The sequence below is a fragment of the Mauremys reevesii genome, linkage group 16 (genome assembly GCF_016161935.1).
Source record: "Mauremys reevesii isolate NIE-2019 linkage group 16, ASM1616193v1, whole genome shotgun sequence".
Taxonomy (NCBI): domain Eukaryota; kingdom Metazoa; phylum Chordata; order Testudines; family Geoemydidae; genus Mauremys; species Mauremys reevesii.
In genome coordinates this window covers 33,960,473-33,980,546 of record NC_052638.1, presented here as the reverse complement: position 1 = coordinate 33,980,546, position 20,074 = coordinate 33,960,473, and the positions used below count along the sequence as shown (strand labels likewise).

At 43.6% G+C, this 20,074-nt stretch overlaps 2 protein-coding genes across 2 annotated transcripts in view; one reads left to right on the top strand and one right to left on the bottom strand.

Moving 5' to 3' along the window:
• The window catches only part of PKD1L2 (polycystin 1 like 2), a 65,783-nt gene that overhangs the window by 16,579 nt on the left and 29,130 nt on the right, over positions 1–20,074 (top strand). Inside the window, exons 7-19 of the mRNA XM_039502663.1 lie at positions 831–1,235; positions 2,921–3,019; positions 4,315–4,364; positions 6,974–7,091; positions 8,111–8,318; positions 9,375–9,495; positions 9,938–10,079; positions 11,682–11,882; positions 12,454–12,599; positions 13,460–13,654; positions 14,854–14,979; positions 17,444–17,626; positions 19,200–19,324. Coding sequence (XP_039358597.1) covers positions 831–1,235; positions 2,921–3,019; positions 4,315–4,364; positions 6,974–7,091; positions 8,111–8,318; positions 9,375–9,495; positions 9,938–10,079; positions 11,682–11,882; positions 12,454–12,599; positions 13,460–13,654; positions 14,854–14,979; positions 17,444–17,626; positions 19,200–19,324 — 2,119 coding nt within the window. The remainder of the gene's footprint in view (positions 1–830; positions 1,236–2,920; positions 3,020–4,314; positions 4,365–6,973; positions 7,092–8,110; positions 8,319–9,374; positions 9,496–9,937; positions 10,080–11,681; positions 11,883–12,453; positions 12,600–13,459; positions 13,655–14,853; positions 14,980–17,443; positions 17,627–19,199; positions 19,325–20,074) is intronic.
• BCO1 (beta-carotene oxygenase 1) overlaps positions 1–20,074 on the bottom strand; it is a 104,190-nt gene that overhangs the window by 65,280 nt on the left and 18,836 nt on the right. The window contains exon 2 of the mRNA XM_039502668.1: positions 12,020–12,111. The gene's annotated coding sequence lies outside the window, so the exon portion shown is untranslated. The remainder of the gene's footprint in view (positions 1–12,019; positions 12,112–20,074) is intronic.

Sequence of the window (20,074 nt, the reverse complement as noted above, 5' to 3'; positions counted from 1 at the left end):
TGCACACTTGCCTCCTTGGGTCAGTGGTGCGCATCCTCACCAGGAGCACTTGTATGGACGGTATTGTCAGTGTGGAGCAAAGCTGCTAAATAACTGCAAAGCATGATAACTATATATTAGAGCTGGATGAATAATTCATTACAAATCATTTATTAGATGAATTTGTCACAAGCAGACTGATTTTTCTCAAATGTATTTGTTATTCAAAATTATTTACAGAATAATTTCTATAGATGGTTCTTGGTCTGCAGATTGTGTTGAACATTTTAAATAATCAATATTCATGCTGTTTTGATTGGACACATAGTGCTTGATCCTGCCAGAGAGCCACTGGCTCCAGTCCAGCAAGGCACATAAGCATGTGCTTAACTTTAGGCACAAGTCCCATTGAAGTCAACAGTGATACTCAGAGCCTTAAAGTTAAGCATGTGCTTAAGTGCTTTGCTGAATCAGGGCCAAAGTGCTCAGCACCTTGTAGGACCATGTCCCGTGACGTATCTCTAGTTCTTGACTGGGTGATCAGAACTCTTAGAATAAGGTTTCTGGTCTGCATGCTCGTGATTAAGAATTCAATATTATTATTCAATATTATTTGCTTGAATTTTGTTGTTTTCACAACATTCCTTCCTTCATTTGTTAGAATATTCATTAAAAGCAAACACAAAAGGGGCACAAAAACAGATGAAGTGAATGAATTTAAAAATTGAGATGAATGTTTGCAGAACATTGTTGCAATAGTTGCCTGACTCCGTTATTTATGCACCTCAATGTGACAAGGAACAGGTAGAGTTGGATGATCTGTGACCAAGTTCTGAAATCCTACTTTCCAGGTACTGGAGTGACCTACACTGTAACAGCTGACAATACAACTCTGATTGAATCCAGCGCAAAGGAAGGAATTGTCCCTCACAATCTGACGCTTGATGGTACCTCTCAGCAGCTGATTGGCCCAGGGGTGCATCAACTGGAAATTCTGGCGACCAGCAACACAACGACATCCGAGATTTCTGAAAGCATTGCTGTTCATTTAGTTGAACCTATATCTGGTCTTCAGGCTGCATTAGCCTCCCACACACTGGAAATGGGAAAAGACCTGGAGATAAATGTCTCTGTGGTTCATGGTGCACCAGATAAGCTGAAGTTTGAGGTGGTCGGGTCTAATGAAACTTACTCTCACCAGAAAGACATCCGTAAAGGAGAATCTAGAATATACAGTATTCCTGTTCATACTGAAGGTACAGCTCCCTAGCATGTTACTTTTTCCCATACACAAAGAGTCTGAATTATTTTTTTTTTACTTTAGATTAAGGAAAGCAAGAAAGAACAAAAGTTAAATCTCCATGCGAGAGAGCAGTGTCTGTATCTTCTTTGCAACAGGCTGCAGCAATTCTGAGAACAAAATAGCTGCTGTCTCTGCACACAGACTGAGTTCGGATAGACTCAAAGGTGTCCTACATAGAAAACATGAGCATCACAGTTTCAGAGCTATATAGGCCACATAGCAGATACTGTATTTTTTCTCTCCTTTAATATTTCTTTGTAATGCTTTAAAAATCAATAGTTATGGTCAAGTCTCAGTTTGACAAGAGGTTTGTTGTGTGTCTGTAAGAAGGATGGGACATGCAGCTTGTTGTGCCCTCTGTGTGGCAGCTGTGCAGTTACATATTTTCTGTTTTCACTTCTTTGATTCAAGCAATTATTTTTGTGTAGCCTAAAGGTTCAGGGCCAGTTCTATACCAGTGTGACTCTGATGATTTGACTGGTGTCAGGTCAATGCAAACTTGGTGTAACAAAGTGGAGAACTGCGCCTTCAGTCTTTTATTTTTCTAACAAATACAAGATCCGACACTTAGCAGCTATGTATGCCCATGAGCATTAGTGCATGGTAATGACCAGAGCTGGGCTTTCTGACATTGCAAGACATCGTACACCAGGCTTCGTACCATGACAGTGGTAGCACAACTTTCAAACTCTTGATGTGAGACAGTGCGGTTAAAGTGTTCTGTCTGGTACCTGGAGTTGGAGAGGGCCCCACAATATCTGCAAGGCAACTGAGGGGCACACACTGTGCAAGCACATTTTGCTGGCAGGGCAGGGGGACAGTCCTAACAGACTCGGGGTGAGACTTGAGGCAGAAGCCACATTGTCTGGATGGAGTTGCTCTGATGTGGGCTGTCTTGGACTGGCAATCACACTGGAAGGTTGTGTGTTGGCCCTGACTCCAGCTATTCTGTCTCCCGGGTGGAGATATTGTGAAAAGCTGCAAATGTAACCCTCTCCCACTCACTGTGATGCTCTCTCCCCCTCTAGTGGTGGCTGGGCCACACGGAGAGGTTGATAAGCCTGCCACAGCTTGGCAAACAGTAGATTTTGCCTTTTAGCTCAGGCAGGTGAAGCTCATGCTTTTAGATTCAGAGGTCACAGGTTCAATTTCCACTGCTGCTGACTCACTCACAGTCAGGGTGTTACAGAACCCTATAACCTGGTGGAGTTTGTGATCCAGTGAAGTTCAGTTTGGAGGCAGGCAGGTTACACTGTTCCTGGATGTAACAATACCATGGGATAGTAGGTGCTGAGCTGTTTTCTGGGTCTGGAATTGGTGTAAATAAAACTGTAGTTGGAGGCTCAGAAGAGGGACAGAAGAAAGAGTTCTTTCCTCTGGAGCGAATTTGACTGAATTTTATTGCCCAATAATCATAATTCTTGTAAAATCCCAAGAGCTAAATGATCAAATAACCCCTAAATAACTTATTTTAAAGATGTCGTTTATTCCAGTATTGCCTAGTAATTCACAAGGGAGGAAGAGGATTTCTTCATGAAGGCCTGGGACACAAAGTTGGATTTTATGACTCAAACATGTAGGTCCAGTGCACTGCTGCTGCTAATGCCCTATCTACTTTTGGCACCCTGTCCTTCCTAGGTACGTTTGTGGTCAAGGTGCTAGCTATGAATGCCTTCTCGAACATGAGTCTGGAGATTGGGAGCATCACCGTATTGGCCAACAATTCTCTTAAAGAAGGTAATAATGCTTACCTAGCACTGCTGTTTGCAATCATATTCTGTGACCCTTTACAATAAATCAGTTCACTGCCCTGAGTGTTTGCATGGTCTGCATATAGGACTCTAATAATTGCTTCCCTCCTGAGCCAGTGCTGATAAGCCTCTTGGACACTCTGGGGAAAGAAACCAGAGCCTACATATTTACTAATTGACTCTCTTGCTGCTAATCTCAGTAGAAAGGCAAGAGACTGACTAGGCATGGAGAAGGGAAAACATGCTCCTCACTCAGTACAGGTGTCCCCTTGTATAGGGGAGGAGGCAGGTTGGCTATGCAATACAGGGAAGCCGGCATTGCTCGTTCTGTTACTGTCTCATTCAGCCCCAGTTGCACTACAAAATCATTGGCAGTTTTGCCACTGGTTTCAATAGAGCAGGATCAAGCCCTATATAAGAAAATGGACTTCCAAGGACTGTCCATTATGTACCTCGTACCAGCTCTCAATTCAATTTAAAAAATCCTTTAAAAAAAAAAAGCCAGTGGCTTCTTATTACTTTTGCCTAATGAAGAGAGCTACCCTGGCTTTGATGTGGTCCCAGGTTAGAGTCTCTCCGCACAAGGTTACATATTGCACATGTGCTGTTTGTGCTAGAAAGAATTAGCTACAGATGTGGCCTGGGAAATACCTCCAGATGTTGTGTAATGTCTGAATCTCAGCATAACGTGAACCGCTGTTGACAAATAACATGCTGCTAGATAGCTCAAGTCGCAGCTACATTCCTACTAGTGTAAAGCTAGTGATACATTTGATCCAATGAACTAACGGGTTATTGTAATAACTCTGAGCCCTTAATTTCCACTGCTCTTTCTCAAATTGTCTTTGCACCCCCACTTAGGCTGCAAGCTCTTTGGGGCAGGGACTGTTTTTTTGGTCAGTGTTTGTAGTTAGCACAATGAGATCCTGGTTCATCATTAGGGCTCCTATGCACCATGGTAATACAAATAAAATTCTGATTTTTATTTCACTTGCACCAGTTTAACTCCATCAACTTCAATGAATTTACTCCTGATTTACCCCACTGTAAGTGAGAAGAGAAGCAGGACCCTCCTCTTTATATTAGTTGCTTATTGTTATTATTTTGCCCATTGCAACATTTCTGCTTATCATAACCTGGGAGTTTGATTCCTGTAACCCTGACTTTTAAACAGATTGCAGGCAAATCATGATTTATTTAAGTCATAATGCTCAGTCACTGCTGTCTGGCAGCCTCACAAATGGCAGTAAAACATTCTGTTATCTTCTTTATATTTAACAGATTCGTCTCAGAACAAAGGCAAATCCAAAGCAAACATCCGAAAGACAAATGTGAGTATTGTTCAAAAGGTATAACCTGAGGTGGAAAAGCTAAGAAATACCTCTTGGTTGTTAAAGTACTGCCTGAAGAACATTTGCAACACACATAATTATGGACCCGATTTTTCATGTTGCTGAGTACCATCAACTCCTGTTGACTTTATTAGGGTTAAGAATATAAGAACAGCCATATTGGGTCAGACCAAAGGTCCATCTAGCCCAGTATCCTGTCTTCCGACAATGGCCAATGCCAGGTGCCCCAGAGGGAATGAACTGAACAGGTAATCATCAAGTGATCCATCCCGTCGCCCATTCCCAGCTTCTGGCAAACAGAGGCTAGGGACACCATCTCTGCCCATCCTGGCAAATAGTCATTGATGGACCTATACTTCATGAATTTATCTAGTTTTTTTTAACCCTGTTATAGTCTTGCCCTTCACAACATCATCTGGCAAGGAGTTCCACAGGTTGACAGTGTGTTGTGTGAAAAAATACTTCCTTTTGTTTGTTTTAAACTTGCTGCCTATTAATTTCATTTGGTGACCCCTAGTTCTTGTGGTATGAGAAGGAGTAAATAACACTTCCTTATTTACGTTCTCCACACCAGTCATGATTTTATAGACCTCTATCATATCCCAGTCTTGTTAATCAATCCTCATATGGCAGCCATTCCATACCCCTAATCATTTTTGTTACCCTTTTCTGAACCTTTTCCAATTCCAATATATCTTTTTTGAGATGTGGCGACCACATCTGCACCCAGTATTCAAGATGTGGGCGTACCGTGGGTTTACATAGAGGTAATATATTTTCCGTCTTATCATCTATCCCTTTCTTAATGATTCCCAACATTCTGTTTGCTTTTTTGACTGCTACTGAACACTGAGTGGATGTTTTCAGAGAACTATCCACAATGACTCCAAGATCTCTTTCTTGAGTGGTAACAGCTAATTTAGACACGGTCATTTTATATGTATAGTTGGGATTATGTTTTCCAATGTGCATTACTTTGCAGTTATCAACATTAAATTTCATCTGCCATTTTGTTGCTCAGTCACCCAGTTTTGAGAAATCCTTTTGTAGCTCTTCCCAGTTTGCCTGGGACTTAACTATCTTGAGTAGTTTTGTATCATCTGCAAATTTTGCCACCTCACAGTTTACATCTTTTTCCAGATCATTTATGAATATGTTAAGGTCCCGCCCCCGAAATGCCACCCCCGACAGAGGCAGCAGAAGGTCCAGCCACTGCGGTCTCCGCCCCCAAAAGGTTAGCCCCCTAGGCAACCGCCTAGGTCGCCTAGTGGGTTGCGCTGGCCCTGCCTGGGGGATACCACTATTTACCTCTCTCCAATCTGAAAACTGACCATTTATTCCTACCCTTTGTTTCCTATCTTTTAACCAGCTACCAATCCATGAGAGAACCTTCCCTCTTATCCCATCACTGCTTAGTTTGCTTAAGAGTCTTCGGTGAGGGACCTTGTCAAAGGCTTTCTGAAAATCTAAATACACTGTATCCACTGCATTCCCCTTGTACACATGCTTATTGACCCCCTCAAAGAATTCTAGTAGATTGGTGAGACATGATTTCCCTTTAAAAAACATCTTGACTATTCCCCAACAAAATTATGTTCATCTATGTGTCTGAAAATTTTGTTCTTTTGTTCTTTACTATAGTTTCAGTTGAGATGCTTAGCACATCACATGATTAACATAGAATCCACACTTCATGTCTTTGAGGCAAAATACAGTCTTTAGATCTGTTCTAAAGCTCTTCGTAAAAGCCAGCCAATAAAAATAAACAGACTAGAAAACTCATTTCTCCCAATGACCGATCCTACTTGGACTGAAATCCTCTTACAGTTTTTTAAAAAGTCAACTAATTTTTTTTAAATCCAGCTTCTGAGAAGATATTCATTAAATAGAATGTCCCAAATTTATTTTTAATGCCTTTTTACATGGTTTCTAAAGGTTTTTCTGCTCCCCTGTTGATATTTATAAGGGTCTTTTCAGCAAAGGAGAAGCTAACAGTCTATTGAGAGTAAAGGATGAAATTGACGATACCCTAAGTGCAGTCAAATCCACAATATTAAAGGAACTGTAAAAACTAATTAAAAATAATGGTTTTGTTTTCTTTGCAGTGTAATAATCTTAAGGGTTACTTGTAACTATAGCAAGTACAGAATTTCACACGGAAATGATTTTCAAGACAACAGTGTCCCTTCAAAACAGACTTCACTCAAAACAGAAACTATGTCAGAAGAACAAGAGACATTACTCATCTTTATGGCTAGAGCCCTTATGTGTCAGAACACTGAGAAACAGAAAAACCACATCATTATTCATGTGACACCTATTCTAAGAGGAAGAATTGTCTGGTGGTTACAAGCACAAGACTAGGAGTTGTGACATCTGGGTTCCAGTCTCAGCTCTCCTATAGACTTTCTGTATGGCCATGGACAAACCGTTATTTAAGCTGATTGGGCCCTGATTTTTTAGCCCTGGCTCTCTCTGCTAATAGTACACCGCAAATCCCTTTTTCTTATTCATTATAAAATAATGAAAGGTTAGACATCTGTTCACGCACATTGCTGCTCTAATTGGTACTCTCACTTCTTGTTTAGGATGACAAAAGGAAAAATAAAATATACATTAAACCTAGTCGCCATGTGGATCCGTTCACAACAGTTACCCTTGACTGGCCAGATGACAATGATAATTCTACCTTCACCTGGGCATGTGGTATGTGCAGTGCATGTTTTGACTTTTTCCTACCATTAGCTAGCTGCCTAATGGTAAACTCACCATCATACTGGATGTGCTGTGCCAGACTGACTGTAAGGGTACGTCCATACTACCCGCCCGGATCGGCGGGTAGCAATCGACTTCTCGGAGATCGATATATCGCGTCTCATCTAGACGCGATATATCGAACTCCGAACGTGCTCCTGTCGACTCCGGAACTCCACCACCGTGAACGGCGGTGGCGGAGTCGATGGGGGAGCCACGGACGTCGATCCCGCGCCGTGAGGATGGGTAAGTAGTTCGAACTAAGGTAGTTCAAATTCAGCTACGCTATTCGCGTAGCTGAAGTTGCGTACCTTAGTTCGACCCGCCCCCCTAGTGAAGACCAGGCCTAAAAGGGTATAGACCTCACCTGGCTTTAAAAAAAAGCTACATGCTCATTGTACAGTCAAAATATCACCCTTCACGCTAATTCCACAATACTACTACATGGTCCCCAGTCTAATCTTCTTCCTCGCGATGGCTGGTCCTCGAGCTCCATCTCTCAGGATGTGTATCCCCAACCCTGAGCCCCCTCCACCGTGGATCTACTTCCACCTGACTGATATTCAGAGTCTTATGAGCCAGCTGTAATTAACTGGGCAGCTCCCAGCCAAGTTCCAATGCCTGACAGCAGAGGGTGTCGGTGCTGCCAGAATATCATATCCCCTTTTTACACTGAGGAGAAGCAGGCCTGCTGTATCTGAAGCTGGGAGAGGCTTCTATTTTTCAGCAGCAATGAAAAAGCATTCAGGGTTTAAAATTGGACCGGGACTCGGGAGATCTGGGTTTTTTCCTCTGCCACTGGGCAGGTGGGCCACTCTGGTTAAGTCACTTCATCTCTCTGTGCCTCAGTTTCCCCATCTGTGAAATAGAGATAAAGAAGCTCGCCTCCTTTGTGAAGCATTTTGAGATCTATGTCTGAAAATGAAGAGCCAGATATTATTACCAACATTAAAAAGGAAATGTCTGTGCAGGGGCTTGCTGGCCTGAGTGGCAGGAATGTGTGCAGCATCAAGTAATTCCCACGGACCAGAGCATGGCACAGATCCCGCCTGCCTGCCTGCCCCCGCCAAACTCAGCGGTGACCCTGCGGGTGACAGTCAGAAGCCCTGGAAAAGAAGAGAAGCAGGACGAGCAATGTCTGTATGTGACTGCCAGACAAGGACTGCACCCAGAAATCAGGTCTGCCTTGGAACTGTAGTACTTATTCCCCATTCTTATTGCTACATTTCCTCCTCCAGCCACTGAAATCAATTAGAGTAATGTGCCGATTTTCAAAAGCATAGAGGGGCCTATCTGCATCTTTAGGCACCTCAGTACCTTTGAAAATATGGCTCTTAGGAGCCTAAGTTTCATGAGACTTAGGCCTGGTCTATGCTAGAGACTTAGGTCGATGTAAGCTGCCTTATGTCGACCCAACTGTTAGCATCTACACTAAAATGCAGCTCCCACCGATGTAACTCGCCCACTACACCGACTTAATGACTCCACTTCCACAAGAGGCATAACACTGAGGTCGATGTATTCAGGTCGACGCAGTGACAGTAAAGACACTGCATTGCTTACATAGACTGTTGCTGCCTTTCAAAAACCTTCCCACAATGCCCCACACTGGCAGTTAAATTGGTGCAAGCGCTCCTGGTTAGACCGTGCACCGCTGACACCAGGAGCATAGTGTGGACATGTAAAACCAATTCAATTACTGCAGGGGCTGTGCTTCATTGTAACTTAGGTTGATGTAATTTTGTAGTGTAGACTTGCAAAATTTTGTATTGTAAACTTAGTCTTCTAAGGCCTGGTCGACACCTAAAACTTAGGTCGATTGAGCTACATTGGTCAGAGGTGTGAATTTAAGCCAACATAAGCCCCAGTGTAGACACTGCTAGGTTGAGGGAAGAATTCTTCCATTGACCTAGCAACCACCTCTCAAGGGGGTGGATTTAGTACATCAACAGAAAACCCCCTTCTGTCACTGTAACAAGTGTCAACCCCTCAACTGTGCCACTGTAGCATGTGTAGTGTAGACACATCCTCAGTACCTCTGCTCCTTTTGAAAATAGGACATAGGCTCCAAAGTCACTTGGGAGTTTTTGAAAATGTTGCTGTTTGTGACGTCTATCTACCTCGTAACCCACGAGTTCGGCAGATTACAACCAAAAGATGGAAAAAATCGGGTGGGCTTTTAGCTGGGAGTACTGTCATCTTTTGGTGCATAACTACTGTCTTGCCTCCTTCTAGGTGTGAGACAAACTGCAAGCTAGTGAATGTCACTGCAGAAGTTGTTTTGAGAGCCACCATGCAGGAAGGCTCCCAAGCTGTACAGTATAACTGGTATTTAGATAACACATTCCAGTCAAAGGTGAGATGAGTAGGTTGGTCAGGAATGCTGCACCCCCAAAAAATAAACACCCAGATTGAAAGGAAGCCCTTTGAGGTAGGGGTGGGGGGCGTCTCCCTAGGTACCTTAAAGACATTTGCTGCCAGTGGAGATAATCATGATAATTGCATGTGTAAAAGCAGGCACACAGTTGCACATGCATTTTTCACACAGATTTCCAACCTTGTCATGTATATTCAGGTGGACGAATGTTTCACCAAATATCATTCATTCTTTGTCACTATTAGTGCACTGTATTGCCATGTATCATAGTGGGAAAAACTCCTGCTGATGTCAATGGGTATGTTTTTTGAATAAAGGCTTCAGGACTGGGTCTATAGACAATGTAGCACACAGAACTCTCTGGATGGAAATCACAGTAAACAGCCTCCTGCTTTGTTAATTTTCCTGTTGGGTTTTCCAGCCTCCCTCCCTCCCTGCAGTCTGCAGTCTGAAGGGTTTCCGACAGAGCTCCTTGACTTTGCTTCAGAGCAACAGATCTACATTGGTATTGAACAGCTCCTTTCTGCAGGCACATGGAGAAGCATTTCGGATTAAAGTAACAGGTGGGAAAAGCCAGAGTTGAAAACTCCATTGAGATACAATCTCTTTGCAATATGGAGACATCGGACATAGTAGGAGAAGAAACATCTTAAAGGACAAATATGCTGTTAAATAATTTGATACACTAAGTGCCATTATGTTTACAGTGACCCTTTTCTTAATTTTGCCAGACTATGGTGTATAGTTTGGTACCCACACACACAAAGCACAGAGTAGAGGTGTGGCAAAGCTGCAACTGAAACACGTCCCTGGGGGCTATATGTGGTATTACAATAGCTGTGCCTCTGTTTGTCCCATGCCTTCTATGGCCGATTTCAGCCATTGGTGTGATCTGGCCTTCCTGCCAAACTAGGTAACAGAGTCCAACCCTTCTCAGGGTCTCAGAGTGCTTCACTTAATGTCCACCAGAATGTAACAAAACAACGGAGTCTTCAGCCCATCTGGGCTCAGCGGGTTGCCTTCTTCTTTTCAAACCATCCCAACACCAGCCCCAGGTCCTGGATTTCACGCTCACCACCAAAGGTGGTCACACTCTAGCTCCACCCATGGTTTCAGGCAGAGCTCCTTGACTTTGCTTCAGAGCAACAGATCTACACTGGTATTGAACAGCTCCTTTCTGCAGGCACATGGAGAAGCATCAGGAGTCCCTGATCAGCCCCTATCTCCAGTCAGGCTTCCAGCTCAGGGCTCAGCCACCCAGGCTTCTCTCAGTCCTCAAGAGAAAGCTCTCAGCTACCATTCCTCCCTGGCCCCTCCTCTGGCAGACCTTTGCTTCTTCCTTCACAAAGACTCAGCCCAACCTTAGCTGTGTTTGACCACAAATGAGGCCAGATCCCCCTTCAGGCAGGAATGCTGGAACAATTTGTATAGTGGGGGTACTGAGAACCATTGAACCAAACTGTAATCCCTGTATATGATGGAAACCACTTCAAGCTAGGTGGTGCCTTCAAGTGCAGCCTGGTAGGTTAAATGGCCTCTCAGGCCACTTTAACCCTTTTGTCTCCTGTACACCCCACACAAGCAGTAATTTGAGGTGAGTGAGGGCTTGTCTATATGAACACTTAGTATGTGGCAAATTGGGGGGGGGGGAAATCTACCCCACAATAGCATACTGTGCACCAGGGGTCTATGTGGACCCTGCTGCCATGTGCTAAAAGTACCCTAGTGCACTTTAGCTTACTCCCATTTCAAAGCAGAGTAGTGCCCAGCCGCAGGGTCCTTACAGACACTTAGTGCCTGGCAGGCTGGTGTGGGGTAGATTTACACTCTAGCTTGTCACAAACTAAGTGTTCAAAAAGACAAGCCCTGATTCAACAACCCTAATCCAAGATGATGTTAATCATCTGATTTAGACACATCTGGAAATGTCCCTATGATGAATATTCAATTTTATAATCCAGCTTCTCTTTACAAGGGGAATAAAACCATGTTTGTATAGTGCTGTCTATGCTATAGATTAGCCTATGAAGGTATCTCAGCTCTGGTTAGACAACATTGCCACTCCCAGAGCCTGAACAAACTGCATCATTATTAGCGTACGATGCTCAGTGCTGCTGAAAGTTGTCAGATGATCATCACTGATGTTTTCCCTCTGAACTTTCCAGCAATGACTCAGCATGAATATGGCGATGAAATCTACATTGTCAGCATGGTGCCCTCACCAGTGGTCCCAGTCTGCGCTATATCCCCCAAGGAGGGATCGGTGCTCACCAGCTTCACAATCTCCTGCAGTACGGCCTGCTCGGAGGACTCCTGCCCCCCTGCACACAGCAGCCTGCTCACGTACTGCTTCTACCTGAAATCAGGTACGTTCTGGGGCTGGTTTGTTTGAATGGCAGCTTCCCTGTGTGAGCACCCAGCCTTGTACTTCCATCACTAACAAGAGCACAGGCATAACCCACTTCTGCTGCTGGCCAGATAATAACTGGCCAGATTCTCATACCTTCAACTCGGACAGAGTAGCCTCTTGTTCTGCACATAGGATTGTTCACTTTAAACTTGTGGATTAAGATGCAGCCCTTGCTCAACCTGGCCCTATGACAGCGGAAAGAAAAACGAGGTATGAACAGGGCATATATGTATAAGAGGGCCATGACCTTTATGATAGTTTCCCTTTAGAAACTGCAGGAGATTTTTAAAGGATCCCTTTAAGGATTGTGGAATCACCTTAGGCAAGGAATCTGAATTTAAGGGTCATTATCAATTTTTCTCCAGAGGAGCTATTTTAATTTTGCAAATCAAAACAAAGAGACATGATTCCATGGTGATAACTATAGGCCCAATCCTACGTGGCGTCTGAGTGCCTCTTTGGAGGATGCTGAGCTGTTCAGTAGGGTGTGAAGTGTATGATGGGTAACACTGTCTTTCCTCTTTCAGGCTCCCTCCTGAACTGTGGCCCACATCCTGAACTCCTGTCAGTTTATCTTCCCCTTGGAGAAGAGGAAAATAACTTTGTTTTACATGTTACAATTACTGTCAGCAATAACTTTGGTGACACAGTCCAGACTGATGCTACTGTCAAGGTACACAGAAAAATTGTTTCCCTTCTAGGCTTCTCACTGCCAATAGCTAAACCTGTGATTCTGGGGAACTGGCCACCTTCCAGAGCCTCCTCTCCCCATTTTATACCCATTACTCGCCTGTGCTCCACAGCCACCATCCTCCATCCTTCTGACCAAGGAGGACTAGACAAGCTTCCTTGTAGAATCCCATGAGCAGCCAACAGTTTCTTCCATCACAGTTTGTTCAGGCCAGAATTTAGGGAGACAGTGAACAGCACAGGCTATGTATAGTTAGTCTGGGAGTTAAAAAAAACCAGAGAAATACCAGAACCTGTCTCCAGGGGGCCCAATAATAAATCTTTATACTTATTAAAAGAATGTGCACCACTGCTTCATCAGTGTTACTCACTGGAGTTACTCATCACTCCTCTGATTTCAATGGCATCATACTGGAGTAAGACTGAAGTACTGCAAAGGTGAATTGGGCCCTCTCTCTCTTTTCTAACATGAAGGATACCACTACCTATCAGTATCTGTCTTCAGTCAGTCAGGTGGACCAAACCAGATGCATCTCTAGGCGAGACGAACTGTTTTGTAAGTTAAGAGTTGGAAACTTTTGATCAAAACATTTTTTCAGATGAAAACAGAATTTTTTTTTTAAACAAATGTTTCTGCAAACGTTGTTTTCTTTTTCCTGGGTGGTTCTAAAGATGGTTGGAAAATTTCATTGGAAAAAAAAAGATCTCTGAAAACAGGGGGAACAGTTTCTTGATCAGCTCTCATTATGAACATCGCTAGAATAGTAATGGAGGTTGTGAAAGGGTAATAATACCAGCAGGCAGCAGTAACAAGGCTGTGGGCGTGTCTAATTGCATCATCAGGTTCGACGTGAAGATATGAACACTGGGAACCAGACCCTGCAGGCCACTCTAGCTGAGAAAGCAAATGCCATCTTAAAAGAAGGAAACAACAGCATGTCCCTGTTCCAGCTGTATAAGTCAATGTCTTCAGTCCTTAATCAGGAGAGCCAGGGAGAGACCTTTAATACATCTCTGCAGACCGACACCCGAAGGGAGGTCAGGCACCTGGTTTATTTTCTTACACTATAATGATGCATTTTCCATATTCTGTAAAGACCATGGACGATTTCTTGAGTAGCTCCAAGGGCTGACAAACCTCCTTCCAAAGTCAATGGGAGTTGTAGGTTCTCAGTATCTCTCAGGATTTGGGCTAGCATTTGCCATAGGTTTCAGCTAGAAAGAAGCAGCTGTTCATTTCTCACCACTGGCCCTTCTGATTCATTGACTTTTCACCCCTTCCATATCAACATTCTCCCTCTTGGCTATCCCAGCACCACCTCCCTGAGTGCTGCTCATGGCACTGCATTTACCCAGAGACTGACTGCGGGCAGCTAGTCCCTACTAAAGCCAGGGCACTGGCCCACCAGCAGCCAGTGGGGGATGCTCAAAAGAGGTGAAATATCTTCCCTTCCCTACCCCAGACCCCTTAGAAATAAGTGCATTCCCTCTGTGATTCTCCAAACCCTCTCCGCCTGGGCTGAGGTAGTAGAGTCCCAACATCTGTCTTGATTCTGCAATCCCTAAGTAAAACTGCATGCTAAAAACATCATTCATGTTGAATTTAGTGGGGATCTCTCAAGGGTGAGAGTATGGCTGGAGCAGGGAACTGGGGGTCAGGACTCCTGCATCCTATTCCCAGCTTGGCCACTATTTGTGGACTGGACCTGTTTGCCTGTGTGTGTTACACACCTCACAGCAGTGGGATGAGGCTCAATTCAGGTGTGGGATGAGGCTCAATGAAATGTTTCCACTGCCTTGAGCTCCTCAGAGGGAAAGAGGCTAGAGAAGTACAATGTATGCTGAATTCATCAGCTATGATTTGTTGTTCTTCTGAGCCAACAAATTCTGCAATTCTGCTTTCAGTGGAGGAGGTATTTATATACTAAGGCCTATACATTCATCCCAATGGGTAGGAATTCACACAAGTAGCTTTCATTACTGTTAATGGATGTTATGTGTGTAAATCCCCTGTGTCTCAGAGTGACAAAATATCCCTGTGATTATACAGTCAATAGCTACGGAAAGTGGCAATTTGCAAGTAGAGCTAATGCTAGCTTGAATTATCCATCCTGGGGAGCTTGTTTCTGCCATTAGATCTATAGCAAACTTAGACTGTCAATATCCAGCAGTATTTACATTTACATTCTCAATTAACATCTTTGTTCCTTTCTCTAATTATCTCCTTTCATCCCAAGCTGAGAGAGCTGATGCTGACAACTCTGTCTGCTGTTAATGTAACATCAATACAGACTGCTCTTAAGATGTCAGAGGTACTGAAAGAAACCACTTACAGGAGTGAAGAGCTCTCTTCCTCAGCACAGGTAAGCAGAGCTTTGATCCACATCTCCACCCACAGAACCACACCCCCTGGCCCTGAGAGAGCATCAGTATTTGCAGTAGCCCATTCTTTATTTAATGTTTTAGAGAGAAGGGATTGTGTCAGGAGACAGTATTGTCTAGAGCGGGAGACGGGGAATCAGGACTCCTGGGTTCTATTCCTGGCTCTGCCACTAACTCAGTGACCAAGCTATAAAATAGGTATAATAATACTTAGCTGTTTCACAGGTGGGGTAATTCATTCATGCCTATAAAGCACTTTGAGATCCTAGGATTAAAGGTATTGCTATATAAGTGCAAAGCTGAGTTATTCCAAAATCCATTTGGCTTCATGCTTGTAACTTCCTGGCATTTGCCTTACTGTCATGTACATGCTCCCACTGAACTAAATGTTATAAGCACCTTTCCACAAGAGGAGTTTCACAGCAGCAGTACCTGGGCATAGCTGTTCAGCTTTACCATAATTGCTAGGAGTCCCTGAATGTTACTTGAACAACATTATATAATCAGTAGATGGTGCTGTTTGTTACATGGTTCATCCCAGTGTTTCTTGTGCTGTGCTGTTAGGGAAGCGAGTCAATGGGGAAGGGACAGAATAATTCTTTTGCAGGCTGTGTTTTCCCAGCACACTAGCAATAAAAAACCAGTTTCTCCTGATTTCTGAGGCGGTTTCAAATGCAGCCAGGAAATGATGCTGGAGTATTTCAGCAATGGATAGTAACCGTAGTCAAGACAAAAATGTAGCTCCGTCAGATTCATGAGCAGAAGGTTAAGATTGAAGCTGTTGGGGTCGCAGATCTGAGGGATAGGCAGTGGCTGCACTGTGTAGTAAAATTTGCACAGCCCCTTGACCACTCTGGGCCTGGCTCCTGCCAGTGTAATTATTACCTTGGTTTCATGATCACAAAATAATCAGTGTCTATAATTAGGCATAAATGGGAATGCACAGCACCCTTCTATCCTCATATGGGGCTCAGGCCATGGAGAAAAAAACTGAAATAAATTAATTACATACATTTAACAATATAGTAGCATTGCTTGGGTGCCGTGACAGGGACACTCATCTCTCGTGGATGCCTCCTGTCAGCTGGGTGGGATGCTGCAATCCTATTTCTCCCCCGTTCTGGGCACCCCCTGTAGGTTGTTCACCTCACTAGGGGGGTCTTTAGTGGCTCAGCCCTCCAGCCAAGTCACCCAGTCCAACAGTGAATGGACCCCTAATGGTAGCAAAGAGTTCAGCACACTGTCTGCCCTCACCAGTGTCTTCAGCCCTGTCTCAGGGCCCCTTTAAATCCTGCCTTGCACTTGGGCTTCCCAACAGAGCCTTGTCCCCTTCTTGGTTCTTAAGCCACTTTGCTAGAGGGCCAGTGGAGGGGACCTGGGCCTGCCCATTATTATGGGTGCTAGCCCAGGGGTCTTAGTCAGAGCAGCCCTGTATGGCTTCCCTCAGTTTGCTGCTGCTATTCCCTGGGCCTTTTCCCCTGTAGCCCCTTTCTCTTCACCCTGACCTCAGGCCTGAATGTCTCAACTCCTCTTCCTCCTCGCTGAATGCAAGTACCACCAGAACCCATCTTGTGGCTCTCACGTGTGCTCCTGTGACCAGGAAGGGGCACCCTTCCTTGCTTCTCCAGTTCCAGCCAGGAACTAACCTGCTTAGCCCCTGCAGCTCCTTTTATCTGAGCCTGGTGGGCTCTGATTGGCTCCTTCTATTCAGCCTTTCTAGGCAGGCCTAAAGGAAACACCTTTGTTGCTCTTTCCTGGAGCAGTGTGTGGTAGGACTGCAGGGCCTCCAGCAGGGGGCCCCAAATACACCCCATCACACATACAATACACCATGGAATAGTCCATCTGTCTTTCTGGCTCCCGCCACCCTCAGATCTGAGCACTTGTAACTAGCCAGGGGCTCAGTCTTATACTGTTGAAGTCAATGGGAGTCTTGTTACCAATGGGGGTAAGGTTGTGCCGATGTCCCCAAGTTAGGCAACTGCATATAAAACATGTCAAACTGTTACAGTTGCCAGGATTGTTCTGCCAGCTCATAGCATCAGGTCCTGATCCTGAAGGGTGCTGAGCACCCTACACTTCCATTGGGCACAATGGAAGTTGAGCACTTCCAGGTGTTGCTCAGCATCTTTTAGGATTGGGCCTGAAGGGCCGGAATGTGATATTCTCTCTCTCACTGAGCAGTTACTTAGGGTGTAAACTGTGAGGGGCAGGGAACACCTGTTTGTTCTGTGTTTGTACAGCACCTAGCACAGTGGGGTCCTCGTCTATGACCAGGGCTTAGACACAATGGTAATACAAAGACATAACAACAGTGAAAATACCTTTCTCTGCAAATAGCCCCATTGGACTATTCATGTTATATAGCGCAAACAGTGGCTCATTTTAACACCTATTATTTTTAATACACACACACATAACTATTTCCCCTTATCGCCTGTTCAGGTGGAAGCCAGTAACTCTCTCAAAGATGTCAGTGAGTTCTTACTCACTGTAAGCACAGAGGACAGTGAGGATTATCAGAAGCGAAAGGACGCAGCTGGCTACCTGTTCAACGCAGTGAGCAATGTGCTCACAGCTTCCATGCAAAATGGGACGGAGGATACTTCATCGTCAGAGGTTGGACAGGTTGTTTTCATGTGGTTCAGTTCTAATATACAGTGCACGTGTGTCTGCCTGGTGTGGAAGATAAAAAAGCCCTTCTGACTTGTGTATGTTTGAAAGTGGCGTTGCTTAGAGTGCACTGGGGAGCTACAAGGGTGCAAAGGGGTTAGGCTGAACATCAAGGTAAATAGAATGGGGAGATTTTATTAGATTATAGAATAGTCTCCTAAGGGAAGGGATAGCAGCCTCTTAAAACATTACTTGAGATATTTGAAAACAGACTGGCCAGAGTAGTATATTACAGAATATACTGTAAGGAGTAATATTTCCCCTAGTGGATAAATTAGATCATCTACTGTAATAGGATTCTTCCATTTCTGATTCTATCCCTCCCTACTGAACCATATCCTGAGGAAGTTACATGTGCTCAGCGCCTCTGAGACTTCAGCTCCACTGACTTCATCAAGGGACTAAACTGAAATCAGTTACCTTACTTGAACCTTCTGAAAAGCTTCCGCCTGATTTTCTATTCAGATTTATGTGGTATGGGTTTTTCATACTTCTATGTGAATTATTACAAATGCCTTTGTAAGCATTTTAATTCCATCACTGTGAGTAGGGTGTGATATTAATCTAATTCGAGAGGTGAGGATATGAATACCTTATAACAGGGACAGCGCAGGGTATTCAGTATAGAGCACGAATATGTTAATGAGAGGCTGAAGATACTAATTTTGACAGAAGGGAGACAAAATGATCTGATGACCAACTTAAGGGGCCAAAGTTGGCTAGTGGCTAGAGCACAGGCTTAGCAGTCAAAAGATCTACATTCTAATCCCAGGTCTGACACTGGTCTACTGTGTGATCTCCAGACAATTTCACTTAAACTCTCTATGCTGCAGTTTTTCCATTTGTAAATTAGGGATCATAATACTCCCCCAGCCCAGGGTGGTATGAAGGGTAAGCAATCGAGCCCTGATTCAACAAGGTATATAAGCATGTGCATTAAGCACAGAATACTCCCTTTGAAGTCATGTACAAAAGAGACTATTCACATACTTTGGCATAAGTAACTTCTGAATCACAGCCATAAAGTTGGTGGTGCTTTGAGATCTTTGGACAGAGTAGTGCATTATAAGATTATAATTACTATTATAATATTTAATTCACTGTATGCATTGCTCATGAGAATTATGGATATGGTCTACACCAAGATACCCTTTTCATGCTTTCATAATAGACTGACCTTTAAATCATCTATCTATCTATCTATCATTTTGCACTATTCCATCACTTTGGTATCGGAGCACCTGATACTTCATTCTTTCATTCACAAATAGTACTTTTCCAATTTCTCAGCAGACACTAAGGCTTGTTAATTATTTCTTCCAGTCATTTTATTGCTTATAATAACTTTAACTGAGGTTACCAAGATATCACCCAGTCTTCTGCCTTAAAAAGAAACACTGAAAATTAGAACTAGGGAAGCATGGTTATAAATTCAGACAGATCACAAATGGAAATTAATGCAAAGAATGTGTTCCCTGCTCTTTTCAAATAACAAGTGCATATCAGGAGGCTCCCTTGTCCTTTCCAGAGTTTGGTCTCACACCAGCTGTTGGACACAGTTGAAAACCTGCAAAGCACACTCCTGATTGGGAAACTGCCAGATGATGAACCAATGGTATTGGTCGCTCCCTCTGTCGCAATGTACATAAACAGGTAACAGTCAGCACATTTCAGTTATGGCCTGTCCTTCTACATGCCTTACAATCTCCAATCATTCTCAAGGAAAATATCTATCATTTTCTCATTAAATGGAGTCACCCACCCAAATGTTATACAGGTGGTAACAAATCCATAGGTGCTGTGATGTTGTAACTGGTGATCCATTGTAAAAACAGTTTTAACTCCAACTAATTTCAGTAAGACTAGGCTGAAAATTCTCATATATGATCTGTAGCAAGAGAATGATTCTCTGGGATTACATAGCTCAAGCATCACCCTCTTAAATTTGTAGATACCTGGAAAACACTTGTTGTGAAAGGGTAATTTTTCTTTCTTTTTCAATGTTTGCTGATGCTGCTGTAGGTAAAAAATTGTCACAGTTTGGGCAGAAGAAAATGTGAGTTCTCAGGTCATAAAATCATCCCCAAATCTGTTTACTTAGAGCATGATTTTCAACTATGCAGATCACACTTGACAGGCAATTGCTCATCTAATTTGTGCAGATGCAACAGTAGTGCATAGAAATCAAGTATTTGTTCATGTAAATGGACATTTAGATGCACTTGCACCTCCCAATTCACAATACGAGTATAACTGCAAGCCCAAATTAAGTGCGCAAATGCAGGTGCAAATTTTTTAAAAATCATGCCCTTTAATTATTCATTACCAGTGGCATGCAGAGCATTACAGCAAGCAGAGACAGGTCCTGAAGTATTTGCCAGAGGAGTTAGAAATGGTTCTCCA